General features: G+C 37.0%; 2 protein-coding genes and 1 non-coding gene across 3 annotated transcripts; 2 read left to right on the top strand and 1 right to left on the bottom strand.

Moving 5' to 3' along the window:
- Positions 1-527: 527 nt before the first annotated feature.
- Positions 528-6044, bottom strand: LOC113225415 (TBC1 domain family member 22B). The gene is made up of 2 exons (XM_026457723.1): positions 5468-6044; positions 528-884 (listed from the first exon to the last, which is right to left on the bottom strand). The coding sequence occupies exons 1-2, from the start codon at positions 6032-6034 to the stop codon at positions 543-545; spliced, it is 909 nt and encodes a 302-aa protein (XP_026313508.1). The 5' UTR covers positions 6035-6044; the 3' UTR covers positions 528-542.
- Positions 6045-7280: 1236 nt separating this feature from the next.
- Positions 7281-14577, top strand: LOC113225472. Its single transcript, XM_026457790.1, has 11 exons — positions 7281-7917; positions 8065-8156; positions 8239-8383; positions 8461-8563; positions 8918-9077; positions 9474-9587; positions 9665-9771; positions 9915-10079; positions 11378-11479; positions 13820-13961; positions 14533-14577. The coding sequence occupies exons 1-11, from the start codon at positions 7500-7502 to the stop codon at positions 14575-14577; spliced, it is 1593 nt and encodes a 530-aa protein (XP_026313575.1). The 5' UTR covers positions 7281-7499.
- On the top strand, positions 8801-8872 carry Trnae-cuc. The gene has a single exon. It is a non-coding gene; the product is annotated as a tRNA-Glu (tRNA).
- Positions 14578-15304: the final 727 nt, after the last annotated feature.

The following is a 15304-nucleotide window of genomic DNA, read 5'->3' as shown; positions in this document are numbered from 1 at the left end:
TTGGGGTAACCAACTGAGTGTAAAAATTGTTCACGGCTCAAAAAAAGTGGGTTCGACCAATGACCGGTGTTTGCTCAAGCACCTTTGTTTAAAGACTTGGGAATTTTGTTGTTACTGAGTATGTACATTGTCGAAGTGACATGGTTTGTTGACATCTTTAAACAAAATACAGATGTACTTAGTAGGTGTAAGCAGTGTTGGGCAAAATTTAATTGTTCTGGCAATTAAAGATTGACAATTAATTAATTGTCCATTGCGAAACAGCAATTTTTAGGGCATATGGGTGAGTGAGTGGGAGCGGTTAGGGGGTCGGTTAGGGGATCGGTTAGGGGATCGGTTAGGGGGTCGGTTAAGGGGTCGGTTAAGGGGGAATATTTTTTGTGCACGTCTAATGACAGTGTTACAATTTATTTAGTTTTAAGTAAAATTTTGCATGCCTAATCAGGTAAAATATGTGTTCTATTATACTATGTTCCATCTATCGTTCACCACGTTTTAAGAAAATAAAATTTCATTTCATAGTTGGTTTTTTTAGATTCTATTTATAGTGAAATGGGGTATTCCGTAATATCTTGTTCTAATAATAGTTTTACGATAAACGCTGTTTCTGTCCATGTGTGGTTTAAAAGACAATAGATAACTTTAAACATTTTGTAAAAACAAACCTGAACAGTAGTCTGTTGGAATAGGGCAACCAGAGGACTCATGCGAGGTATGTCAATGTGTATTTGTCGATACGTGTCGTCGTCTCTCTCTGTGACGTCATCGTAGTACTGTCGAACGAGATGCTTGTAGTCGGCGCGTTTACGTTCCAACGTCTCAGCGCGGCGCTCCAAGTTTGCGGGTAAATAGCCCGCGAGAAGACGCCACGTCACCGCTCTGGCCTGAAGGAATTATTAAAATAGCAAATGAAACTATATTTCGGATCTAAATCACTTATATTTGTTTTTTTTTAAACAAAACAAAGCGTCAGGCTCTTTACAGGTCCCATGGTAACGGCTAACTAAGTTAGTGTCTGCCTCCGTGGCCGAACGGTTACCATGCCGGACTGCCACGCAGAGGTCCCAGGTTCGATTCCCGGGCCGGGAGAAATATTTGTATGACCTACATTTATTTCTCTCGTGAGTTTGGGTGTAATTTGTGTTGTTTATGTGTGTGTCCATGGCACCCGCGACACAGGGTTTCCTTAGTGCGGGGCTATGTTGAGTGTGTGCGTTATTATTATTATTATTATTATTATTAGTGTAGTCATTAACCAGTAATGTTGGACTTCAAAAAAGGAGGAGATCTTCAATTCAACTGCATTTTTTCTTTCTTTTTTTGACTGTTTCATTTTTTATGGTTTTTTTTTGTTGAAATTGAAAGAAAGAGAGATGTTTTACCTTTAAGGGTAGCAAATTAGGGTATGAATACAGTTCAATATTAACCTTAGAGCTGAATCCAAACTCATGATGCCACGATTTCGTTTTACCAAGGTAAACTCATGGTGCCACAATTTCGTTTGACCAAGGTAAACTCATGGTGCCACGATTTCGTTTAACCAAGGTAAACGACTCTTTTATGGGGAATTGCATACGTTTTTACAAAGATTCTGGAGCATATATTAAGATTATCATTTCCTAAGTTCAAAAACACATTGAAAATATTTTGATTGAAATATCATATTACAAAATTGAAGACTACGTGTTAGATAAAATGTATGGAAAGACGACATGTCTATAGATACCACACAAGTTTTGATCCAAAGTGTATTCCATAGCATTTAAGTTTATTCGAAAAGAGCAATCCCTAAAGTGATGTTTTCAAGTGTAAATAAATTTACCTATGGAATAAATGAATCTTTGTCTTCAACTGCTTTTTGAATTTCACCAATTTTCCATTTATCGATTTGAATAAAACTGGGCACATAGATGTAATTACAATGAAAGTAATAAAAAATAAAAATTCATACCAGATTTAATATAATAGAAATTATCTAATTTACCTGCAATCTCTAATATGTATTAAATATTATCAGTGGTCTTATAAGTAGATAAGTAACATATAATCAGGAGTTTATTATTTGTATTACACGCATTCTAATAACAATGTTACCATAATTAGCTTAATGTACATAATATATAAATTTGTACCCCGCTACCCCCAATGTTGCTATTGGGCTATTCCAAAGTGACAGGTGGGACATTTTGACTCCTTTTTTCTTGAACTTTATGTAAGTGCTAATTAGACTTAAAATGAAAATATAATGAAGCCAGATGTGCAATTCAACTGCGACTATTAATTTACATAAATTTATGACATTATTTATACTCAAAACTTTTAATTTTCTAAGTGCGACAGGTGGGACACTCACGACACCCGCCTGTTTGAGTTGATGGCTTCATTGTCAAGATCAAGACAAACTATTAATATTTTGTTCAGCAAGATTTTCATATGAGATAACTGGAATGTTAAAGTTCTAATTTATATATACACTTAATTAATAACTTTGATAAATTTTAAGGAAATTAATATGTTAAGTTGTGATGGGTGGGACAAGTTACAATTGAATACACAGAATTAATAAAATTACAGTGTTTAATACGACATCCATCACTAGTAAGCAAATATTTTATAATACTTGTGTTATTAAGACATTTTAGCATAAAAAAAAAACAGAATCAAAGAACTAATAAAGTAATCCTATTATTTTTCCTGAAGCACTACCTATGACGACATGAAATCAAAGTCACGCATGTAAAATGCGTTAATAAATTTGAAAAATCCTGCCGCATCCTTGAAGATTATGTATCACATCAAAATATATCGAATTTTAAAAGTTTTGGTCGAACATATTGTTAAAACTAGTGGAGACAGACTTCATGACTTTCCTGATACTAAAAATCATCAGGAAAAAAGTTGTCACTTTTTAATTGTCTTTTTTTATGTGTTATAATGTCTTAATTATGAGAAGAATTATAAAAAATACGCTTACAAATGATGGATCTACTTACAAACAGTGTATTTTTTTAAATTCTTAGTATTCAAATGTATCAATGTTAAACTCTGAAATTAAAATAACTGTTATACCTAGTAAACATCGTAAAAACCCGAATCCATGACAATACAAACATTTATTCAAAGTAAAAACGTTCAGAAGTGTGTTCACCCATCGCTGTGACGGGTGGGACACACTTTAAAATTTTAATATTTACATTCCTATTTACGTGCACAATGACCAACCAAACCAAAATAATGACCGTTAGCATAATTGTTACTTTTACAAAAGTAAATGCCAATAGATTGCATATTTATTGGTTAAAATAAAAATATATATGTTTCATTGTGACGGGTGGGACTTGAAATTAGTATTTATTGAAACTTTAATAACTCCTCACCATATATACTTCCATGCAATCACTTATCACTATTTTAAAATTCATTAATTGTATTTTCTCCGACAGTAACAACTTTTTTAGAAAGACGCACAAATAACCGCGAAAATTGTTGTTAACATTATAAGAAAAAATGCTTCACTATAGACAACAGCACTATTTTAATGAAGACAAAGAATAGAATAATTGTACAATATTCGATCTCATTTAATTCTAATGATTTGAGTTATTGGGCTTATTCTAGTTATAGAATTAAAACCAAATTATGTAATTTATTTTTTTGAACTGCGGTGTCATTTTCGCTGGAATGACCCTATTGTTAAAACCCGAAAATACTCGTAATAAGGGTGATGATGCAAAATTCAATTGTTCATTTATTATACATCCCCTGTTGTTGTACCTAATCATTTTCATCTATTCTAAAACACCCAGATGTAGACTACACAGAGTTATCACCTTTTAGAGCAATCTATATAATTATTCTTAACTTTTGTACAAACTTTTAAATATTTAAAATCTGATGAAGCTGTTAGTATTTTGCAATTAACCCTGTATATAATAAGCAAAATGTCTTATTTGTTGACAATGACTTTCCTTATGGTTGTAGGGATTTTGGTGACAATCAATGATACTATTTGCCTGTTGTATGCTTCATTCATATTTCAATATTACTTGGTAGTTGGTGTAACCATTTCAATATTATAACTATACAATATAATACTTTCACAATTTATTGCATTTCATCTACAGTACATAAGAATTATAAGTGAATGAAAGTTAATTATTGTAACGGGAACTTGCCATGCATGAAACCAATTTTGCATGCACGCTATTGCGTAACGCTACTGGCAAGCTTGCTACTTTTAGTTGTTACAATATATTTATGGGTAGAGCTTTACAATGGTATCTCCTTTCTTATAAACTCTTTAAATGGTTTTTAAAAAATGTAAGACTAGTTTAATTCTCTGTGTTTCGAATAAATAATTTTAGAAGAAAAAATTATGAGGATTAATAACTTTCCTTGACACACAAACATATAGTTACAGAATCTGGTCAAATGTATGTCTTAATACACACTTTGCCTGAGTTCTAAGTTTTGAGGGAACCACAAGCATCAGATTCTTTAATAATTCAGTATAACAGAAATATAACAACATTAATAGCATAATTGGACATAGTTAAGCAAAAACGATCCAATCCACAAAGTTATCAAAAAATGAGTTATATGTACAAAATGGTTCCTAAAGTCTAATCTCTTAGATCAGCAAAAAATCCAACATATATCTGGAGTTACATGACATTATAAATTTTGAAAATAAAACAAAAATGAGAAACACTTTTAAACTTCAAACTGCCATATCTTGAAAGTGACTGTATGTGCATTGGATCCTTTTTGTTTAACGACATCCAAATCTAGTTCTACTCAAATGTAATGCAGTCTCAGTGTCGTATTCCAGAACTCTACTCAATGCTCAAGTCAGGATTTGAGCAGACTTGAGTATGATTTCAAGCACTGTAAATACGACCCTAATGACAAGGACTTGAGTATGATTTTCAGTGCTCACTGCAATACTCACGCCCTGACTTGAGCATTGAGTAGAGTTCTAGAATACGACCCATAGTTCCATACAGTTTACTTACTCTCTCAAGCGCACAGAGCTAACAGTTAATTGATGTCAACGAATCACTAGTACACTAATTAAACTCAACAGGCAAGAGCTTCGCACTCTAACTGCCGCCCTAACAGGTCATGGTCCATACAATAAACACCTTTTCAATTTAGGTATCACAGACAGCCCTCTATGCAGAGCGTGCATGGAGGGGGAGGAAACGGCTGCGCACATCCTACTACAGTGCTCCGGCGTGGCCAACTACAGGGCAAAGTACCTTGGAGTGCCAAGGTCGCTCCCCGAAGTCTTCAGCAAACCGAGGAGGCTGCTGAGATTCCTGGAGGAGCTTGGGTGGCACGAGTAGGACCCTGCACCCACCACACGCAAAATAGGCGCCTTGTCGTCGAGTTGCGGACACCAGCCCGTTACACCAAGTACCAAGTACCAAAATCACTAGTACACGACTAATTCTACTCCACTCACCTTTGTGGGAATACCAGACCAGCTGAGCTGCTTCAGTTCGTCGAGGTCCACGACGGCATTCTCCTGCAGCTGTTGAAACCTCTCCAGCTTCGACTCGTTGCTCTCGTCGCGATTACTAAGAGCGGAGAGCCGGACCGGCCTCGGACGCCCGGGGTAGTGCCGCAGCGGACCTGAACCCACCCCAGACCCGCCCCCGGCCTTCCTCGCCTCACTCTTCTTCACACTAACACTATCAACACCAACCTTTGTGTTCTCATTTTCTACTTTGACGTCACCTTTGTTTACGTTCTTATTACTATTCCTATGAGAATTTATTACGTTTAAAGCGGCAGTCTGCGATATGGCTTTTGATATCTTGGTGTCGGCAATACCGGAGATGATGTCGTCATCGCCGAGGTCCCAGGCGTCGTTCACCGACGCCTGGAACTGCTGATACGACGACCCAGACATAACCTCGTTTCCCCCAACTCTCTGACAAGGCCTGCCCGGGATCGCGCGCTGTCGTGTCCTCCAGAACGTGTCAGCCAGCAAACCGTCCTTGTCATATTCGAGTTGATAACTTTCCATAATCAAAATTAGCCACACACATTATAAATAACTTTGTTGAACAACAAAATAGCACAGAGAAAACGACGTTGATATGACATATCACTTGAATTCCTTGTGGTGACCATAGACAAAATTATTTGACAGCCCGTTTGCTTGACGACGACGTTTCACGACAAGAAGTTTTTCCAAATTTGTGTATGTCTTTTAGACCGGCTACATACAGTCCGAATTCCATTTCGAAATTCCGTTATGGAATATTGATGCGAGATTCCATATATACATCACACACATACGGTTATTTCCGTTCGGAATAACAAGACTCGCCTGAGAGACGTGAGTCGTGAGGCATTGAGTCCAAAATATGTTCTCGCAGCGAAAATACGTACGGAATTTACTACTGTGTGTTGCGGCCCTACAAAATTTATCGAAGACTTACATTCGGAACGGCTTTTTCAACAGCTACCATACAGGATTTCGAATCGGAAAAAATTTCGAATGGAATAGTACTGCATGTATATATGGATAATATGTATGGATAATATGTAAATAATTGTGATAAGTCCGTGATTTGTATGGTGTTGCTGCCTTCGAAATTCCGTTGCGGAATTTTCGGAGTTTTCGGAAACGGAATTCCAGCTGTATGTGGCCGCCCTTATGCTCTAAGGTATAGGTACAATCAACAGCACATCAAGCTATACACTTTTGTGCGAATGTCGCCTACAGTGCGACGGAACAAAGATTCGTCAATGTGTAGCTTGATGTGCTGCTAACAACAAACACTCATTGAAAACAGAACACAGAAACAGGAAACCCAAGAAAACTTTATCGTTTTACATTGGGCATTTCATTAAAAGTATAACTTGTAATTGTTTTGCTTCATATATTTTTTTATTTATTCGCCTTTTTTCACTTAAGAAACAATATTTGTGGGAAAATGCTGCAACATGACTCACATGTTGTTTTAAATTATTAAAATGTTGGAAATTAAATGTAAAAGTAAATACATTTTCTTTTCATTTACTTTAGTTAATAAATACAAAACTTGACGGTTATGCCAAAACGAGATTTGTATGTAACATGTAACGTAGGTTTTTTCAGTAAAAACGCCAATTCAATCTTTTTGGCTTGTCAATTTATCTTGTATTGATTGTACATCGCCATTTAATATTTGGAATAGCGTATTATTTCCTGTTTGTCATCTGTCAGCATTAGTTTACGTCATCTATTTTGTAAATATTTGAAATATGTATTTTTAGCTAATGCCACAATTTTGTTCTAAATTGTATGACGCTCGTTATAACACAATAAGTACAAATTTACTGTCTTTGTAACTCCCTACATGGGTTGGAAGCTACCTTTAGGTTGAACTGTGTAACTAACTACAAAAACTTACTTTTAGGATTTGTTTAATCGATAATTTGGTATCCACAGCTCCTCGTACCTATATTGTTCCATTCTGGTTTTTTTACATTGACATTGTAAAATGACGAGTTCGAATTCTGAGACGGATTCTTCGTCGATGTTCTTTCAAAAGGGTGATGGAATCAGAAAAACAAGAAGTCCAACACGTTCAGATGCTTCTTCGAGGCGAAATTCCAGTATTGGAACTGACACCCCAGCAGAAATCATCACAGTGAAAGACTTTTTTGACTTTATGAAGACTGCCTATCAAGTGTACGAACATTTGGAAGGCGAGGAAGATGAAAGCACCAAAATCAACTGGGAGGAGCTGACCAAATTGACTGTGATAAATCATGTCATAGAGCAAGGAGAAAGGGACTTATTGACACAGACAATGATTGCAGAACCAAAGCAAACTGTTAGCAAGAGCGATACCGCACTTGAAAAGAAAGTTGAAACTGAACGTTTGGACAAACGTTACAGCTGTTGCGAGCTTGAAGGTGAGCTTTACGAGATTAAAGTTGTTTTATTTCGTCTACATAGAAAATTGCCAATACACTGGTGCTATGAAACGTTTTTTGTGTGACTTGTAGTGTGCAATACAAATGATATTGTTAACATTTGATCTTGATTTTCGTTACGTTCAGGGAAAAATAGAACAAAATCCTTACCGCCCGAAGCTAGAGTAGAGATGCTTGGTATTTGGACTGAAGCTAATTTAAACTGTAAACTTAACGATGTGAGTATTACAATTAAATGAAGCTATTCAACACTTGGCAATATTAGTAGACAGATGGCGCTATTCATAATTCCATTTGCAGGCGATAAATGAAGGAGTTTTGGATTCTATACTTCCGTACATAGGCTACAAAAAGCCTTCAAAAACCACGAGTGCTTACACTCCAATTATTAAAAAATCTTCAACAAATGCAGCAGATAATATTAAAAAACTTGCTAGTTTTGGAGGTAAGCTGAACTGCACCTAATGAATGGTTAAAGCGGGTAATAAAATGTTTATTGGCGATACTTCTTGTATTTTTTAGGTTTTGTCCACGAAAAAGAATCAAAAGATCGCCTTGGGAGGCGAAAGTCTTCAGTAATTGCTGCACAGGAACAACGGGCGCTTATGCAATCTCTGAAACAAGAGTAAGTTTGCTTACAGTGTAACTAGGTGGCGCTTAAATTTATTTTTGTGTCTAATTGAATTGATTCAACGTTCTATTGTGAAAATATGACGTCAATGGTGAAAATATATTTTGAATATATAATGCAGAGACGAGAATATATTTACGTAAGATTATCTTATTAGAAAAATAAGAAAATTGAATGTTATATAAAAGTTATCGAAAAATACGATTAATTTTTTCACAAGCTAGTGTATCATCCGATATGGTCTAGTGGCTAGGATACCTGGCTCTCACCCAGGAGGCTCGGGTTCGATTCCCGGTATCGGAAAGACTTTTTTATTTTGTTTTATTTATTATTTATTCTTGTTTTTAGGGGCGAAGTAGAAATACATGTTTGTGACGAAATGAAAGGTCTAAAGAAGGATTTCAAATGTCCTCAAAAATTGCTTGTCTCCAAAATGGGGTACTTTGCTGATGTTACGGCCGGTCAAAGGCTCGAAGATATGGACATTTCTGTGCATTGCGACATACAAGTGAGTTTTAAATTTTGTTGTAACTCAGTATGCATTGTGAAATAAGAAATATCGAATGTCAAAATAATATTTGGCAAGAGATGAGTTTCAAATTGAAACTATTGCCAGGTGACAAAATCCTTATTTTGAATTTGTTCACTGTACAGAATATTACTGGCAGGCTTACATGAAAAATACCTAAACGTATATATTGAGTGAAACAATGTTGTATAAATTGTGTAAAAGGAGTAGGTATGTGATTCTTTTATTAATAAATAAAGAGACGAAGCAAAATCCGGCAAGAAAATATTTGCTACAATTTAATTTACAGGCGTTATCTTCTGCAATTCACAAATATGTTTAATTATCCCTAAGTTATCATTTGAATTAACTGCTCAGGTAGGTGATTATTGACAGATCTTTGACTGGTTGATGCGGTGGGTAAAGCGTGACACGATCTTGGTGGCAGACTGGCCTCTACTCGACCCTCACAATGTGGTGCCCATTCTTGTGTCAGCCTCCTTCCTACAGGTACGCTCCCACTGCAAACGCGTTACTTACACGATTTGAGATATTACAGTTATAAATTTACAGACTTATTTTTGTAGATGGAACCGTTGCTACACGATTGTTTGATATACTGCCATGCGCACATGAGCGAGATTGTGAAGACGTCTACCAACTTGGCTTGTCTGAGTGACGCTTTACTGACGAGGTAATATGTTTAATACTTGAATAATTTGAGGATAGAACGTCGACTGTGACGAAGGACCTAGGGACCGTGTAGCTTGTATAGATATATTCGTATTGCCAAGTCTCAATTAATCGTTCTTTGTAAATGTGTTCTATTATCATTAGGTTGGCAGCAATGTACACAAACGCGGAGCTGGAGGCGATTAAAGATCGTAAGGATAAGATCCAGTCGCGCCTTTACTGCAAGATGATCCTCTCACTGGCCGAGCCCGTGCCGGAAACCCTGCGAGGGCACTATGCTACCCTCGCCACGCTCTTCAAGTGCAATAAGTAAAACTATAATCTGGCACATTATACATATACAGAATGTTTTTTTTAAATAAAATAGTGTAGGGAAATCCGAAACCATAGAAGATACATGGAAACTGTGTGAAGAACCATTAAGTCTTTTTTGGCTTACTTTTGACATAGTAGTTTTTTTTTCAAGCGTAAGTTGTCCATAAATATGAACATAATTGATCAAATTTTTTTTGTGCTAAGCTAATAAAATAAATGTCTGGGGGGGTTTGTGGTATCGTCGTTGCTTCCGATTTCCATAACACAAGTGCTTCAGTTACTTACTTTAGGATCGGAGTAACGTATGTAATGTTGTCTAATATTTATAATAGAACACCCAAATCTGACCCAATTTAGTAAAGTTATATTCTTTTTTGCTAGCTGTGCCTTACAGCATCGAAAGTGTACTCTGTCTTACAAGAAAAAGGACAATACGCCAGGTGGACTCCAGATGGTTATTTTACCTCTGGTATCACGTCATCCACCCATGCGGTATAATGCCATCCAAAATTATATTTAACTTTATTTAATAAATAATAATTTCCAAATAATAATTAAGAAATAAAAAAAAAACAAATAATGCTATATATTTCTATTTTCTGCCGTCCACTAACTAAAACGCGGCTACGTGTCAAATGTTCAAATATTCGTTTTAAATAGCATAAGATAAAGCTCAAAATGCTCTTTTAAAAACACTTAAAATTAGGTAACGAGTTCGATTTATCAGAACTTACCCTAACGATGCAATAGCTGAAATAGCATTAAACAATTTCAATATCCTAAGGGTCGTATTCCAGAACTCTACTCAATACTCAAGTCAGGACTTGAGTATTGCAGTGAGCACTGAAAATTATACTCAAGTCCCTGCCATTAGGGTCGTATTTCCAGTGCTTGTGTTTCCAGTGCAATCCTGACTGAGCATTGAGTAGAGTTCTAAAATACGACCCTAAAACTGGGTATGGGGCATTTTAGTTAGTGGACGGCAGTTTTCTGATTTCAATCAATCTCAATTAAGATTACGCTTTCTTTAATTTGCAATTGTACAAATATGAACTTATGTAAACATTAGAAAAAGCAACGAAAAATAATATTGTAAAGAGTAAATGTTTCTCTCTCTCTATAATTTGCAGTGCCCCACACGGTCCATAATGCGCTGCTAACTAGCTATACGCCTTTTCCGTCTATGTAACATTATGGTAAATGCAATAAAGATTTGAATGAATTGAAGCGTACACTTGGGGAGGCTTATGTCCAGCAGTGGACTGCAATAGGCTGATTGAACGTCCTTTCAGGTGTAACAAGCTGCTTGGTCGTCAGATTGCTGAGAATGTTCCTTGTCAGCCTTCCAGCATGCGCATTGATCGTCGCGGAAACGTGATCTCGCATCACACCAAGTATGTACAATTTGGAGTTTGGGTCGTTCTTATCACATGCTTCACAGAGTTGTATTTATAATCTTAAGTATCAAGCTTGACGAGGTCAAGAGTTCGAAATGTTCCTACACAGGATGTTATTAGCATTCCTAAAACTGTATTATATTTGCTAGCCAACACTAAGATTACATAGCTTACGTATCTAATGGGGATTTTGGTATAACTTTTCAGAAAGTATTTATATAATTATTAATACAAAGATCGAACACTCAGAAAAAATTCCTTCGATACGGTCGGATTCGAACCGACGTCTTCTTGCCTTGGATTTAATACAGTGAATAGCGACATCTCTCGCCAGGACTGGTAGCTGTAAAGGTAATAACTGGGTGATAAATCTGTATAGATTTCTCATAGATGGCGCTACGACTAAAAAGTCGTTGAAAGACCAAGTACAAAGACACGACGCAAGCACATAGAAGAATTCGTGAGGTCCGTTGGTTCGTTCCGTGGCTTAGTTGGTATAGCGTCTGGCACGGTATGCAAGAAAACGTCGGTTCGAATCCAACCGCATCGAAGGAATTTTTTCTAAGTGTTTTTTCTGAGTGTTCGATCTTTGTATTAATAATTATAACAAACTAGTGGAGTAATTTCACAAAAATAATTGAATATCAATGCAATAAAAATTTAATTAAAGTATTTATAATTAAGTAGTCCATAAAAATATTGGTATGGTATGGTGCATCGAGTATATAACCAGAAATAGAGACGAAATAAGAGCCATCCATCCCTGGCAACTCATCAAGCAAAAGGGTTTTATATAACTTTTAAATATCCACTCTCGTTTGCGCTGAAATCACAAATCAGAAAGTTGAAATATTACAGCGCCAACAACTGACCTGTGTGTACGTCTCCGTATATTCCAAAAACATTCTGTATTTATTGTAATAAAGATAATATCTCTAATTATGGGGGGCTGTTCCATTCAGTGGTGTGGGAAAAATAGCATAACATCTAATTACGAAACAAACGGAATCACATTTCATCGGTAACTAAATATTAAATATTATGTTATTTTTCAATTTTCGTCCATTATAGCAAAGCTCAAGTTAAACAGGTCGTTTTGAAGTGAAACAATTGGCGACACCTGCCAATTGTTTCGAATTACTAGCCGCATCCGTGGCCGAACGGTTATCACACAGACATATGTCTGTGGGTTACCATGTCGGACTGCCACGCAGCCAATTGGAGCGCAGTTGTCACCGTAATGATTTGGCAGAATAATTTTCAAACAAATTAAATGACACTTCGTCTCTATTTATGGTTATATACTCGACGGAATGGTGTAACAGGTTGTTGTCTGCAACTCGACGTCTAGGCTCCTGTTCTGCGTGTTAATATTAAAAATATTATTTCATTTAAATAAAGCGTTTCTAGACCCTAAAACTATGTTTGAACGGGGATTGAATAAAAAATGTCGCCTTAAGTCAGAACGCGTGACGTTATTGGCCGGTAAACAAACTGGACATTGTGCACTTGCCGCAGCGAGAGCTTTATTGTTAACATATTGATGTTTACAGTTATTGGTTAAAACGTCATTCAACGAAGAAAGTAGATAAGATAATCAACATGAATGATGAATACGTCATGTGACGTCTTGCATTGGTGAAATTACAGGCACGTAGGACTTGTCAACTTATGTAGGAGGGTGACGAGCGCAGTGGCAGTGCTTAAGGCACTGCCACTTCGATTTAAAACTCTGAGTGGCACTGCAACTGTTGGACAGGCGTGTGCTTACCATGAGGCGCACGGCTTGTTCTTCCTGTCACATAATATTACATAAAAAAGTGTTATGTAAATTAATAACGGAATAAAAATAATTGCAGTTCATTGACTTACAAATAAATGGACGACGGGTCTAATACACAAACCACGAAAAAAATGTCCCAAGTGAACCTATTTAAACGTAGTGACATGTATCACACTGACATGACATGTCATCGCAGTACTGTCTACTTTTGCTTGCTTCGCTGTCAGTCGAACAAACGAAGACTAAAGCGTGAATGACGCTCTGTATACGATTTTAACGCCCTATAAGTTCGGACACTTTTTAGCGCGGACCCGACGTCCATATAATTGTAAGTCAATGTTGCAATTTTAAAATTTTATCATTGATTAAAAAACCACTATTATTTGACAAAAATATTTCAGTTATATATTTTTGATCGTTAACATTCTTTCTGTCCTATTGCCTATAGTTGTTTGTAAATGTAAACCCTTGGTTTGTTGGTATATTGAGCGTAATAAAGAATAACTACGTCGTGTCTTACCTATGTAAAAATTGTTTAATAAAATTGAAATTAGGGATACAACATGGCGATTGAACGAGTACGTAACATGGTTGTATGGCGAGCTGCGGTCGTGGCGGCGCGTGTATTGGCGACTTTGGGCCGACAGCCACTTCCTTCGGTGCCAGCTTTGTGATAGCTACTTTCCTGCATACCAAGTAAGTTTGTTCTCGTTTCCTAGTCCCATTATGTTCAACCATAGACGTTTCCCTGCCAAACAAGGCACTCCTTGAAGGGCTCGTGCACATGTCTAAAACTAATCACTTGCTGGGCTAATTCCGACCGATTGGGGACTGGGGAACTCACATATTGAACAAGAATCACAAAAGTATTTCTTATTGTTTAGTGGGGAGTAAGTTTCTACTCAGTAAGTACGGTCGCAGGCAGAGCTACCCTGATCCCACCCTTCAGTCATGAAGCCGTACAGTCATTCCACAGTACAGATCCACATAGTCATTTTTGATCATCCACACAGCCTGTTTTGGATAGCCCAAACGTGCAATTCTTCTTGGTATTAAAGCAATTATAATTATCGAGTTCTTAGGTTTTCGCGATTGTTACACATAGGAAATGAAACTATTTTTCCCGGTTTAAATCGCGTATATTTGTCACGGTTGTCCAAGGGACCTGTAAAGGGCCCGATACGTCGGTTTGTTTGAAAAAACAAATATACGCGATTTAAATCCGGAAAAATAGTTTCATTTCCAATTATAATTACTTACTTTCCAGGAACAGCTTCTTTTAGCTATATTTGTTAAGGCCAGTCAAAGTTGATGAGTATGTCTACCTCGAACAAATCCAATTAGTCAGAGCCAACTTCGAGAAAGAGGTCAGTCGTCGAATCAGACTCAGTTGGGCAGCTTTCGGGAAGGTTCGGAACGTGTCCTCGTCCGCAATACCGCAGTCTACCCTTACAGTAACCTACGGCTCTGAGACGTGGTCATTTACTATGGGCCTCATAAAAATTCTAAAAGTCACTCAACGAGCTATGGAGCGAGCAACCCTCGGCATTTCTCTACGTGATCGAATCAGAAATGAGGAGAACCGTAGAAGAACGAATGTCACCGATATGGGTCAAAGGATTAGCAGGTTGAAGTGGCAGTGGGCAGGGCACATAGCTCGTAGAACTGACGGCCGTAGGACAGAATCTCGAATGGCGACCAGGAACCTGAAGGCGTTCAGTGGGACGGCCCCCTACTAGATGGACGGATGACCGCTGGTAAGGGCGGCGAGTAACCGATGGATGCACGTCGCGTACTACCGGCAAGTCTGGAAATCTCGGGGGAGGCCTATGTTCAGCTGTGGACGTCTTCCAGCTGATATGATGATGATGGTTACCTATCACAAGCTAGAAACATGATTCACAGAATTTTGTTTCTCCGAAAACCTTTACATTTTTATTGAATAGATTTTGTTTCATTTGTCCGAAAACACGTTACGGATTTTTTCATTACACCATTCCATGTTTCACTATTTTGACATATAAACAAGGTATTCGTAT

Source organism: Hyposmocoma kahamanoa, unplaced genomic scaffold (assembly GCF_003589595.1).
Source record: "Hyposmocoma kahamanoa isolate Upper Pololo Valley unplaced genomic scaffold, ASM358959v1 160, whole genome shotgun sequence".
In the NCBI taxonomy this organism is placed as follows: Eukaryota; Metazoa; Arthropoda; class Insecta; order Lepidoptera; family Cosmopterigidae; genus Hyposmocoma; species Hyposmocoma kahamanoa.
This window is presented reverse-complemented; position numbering and strand designations above follow the sequence as displayed.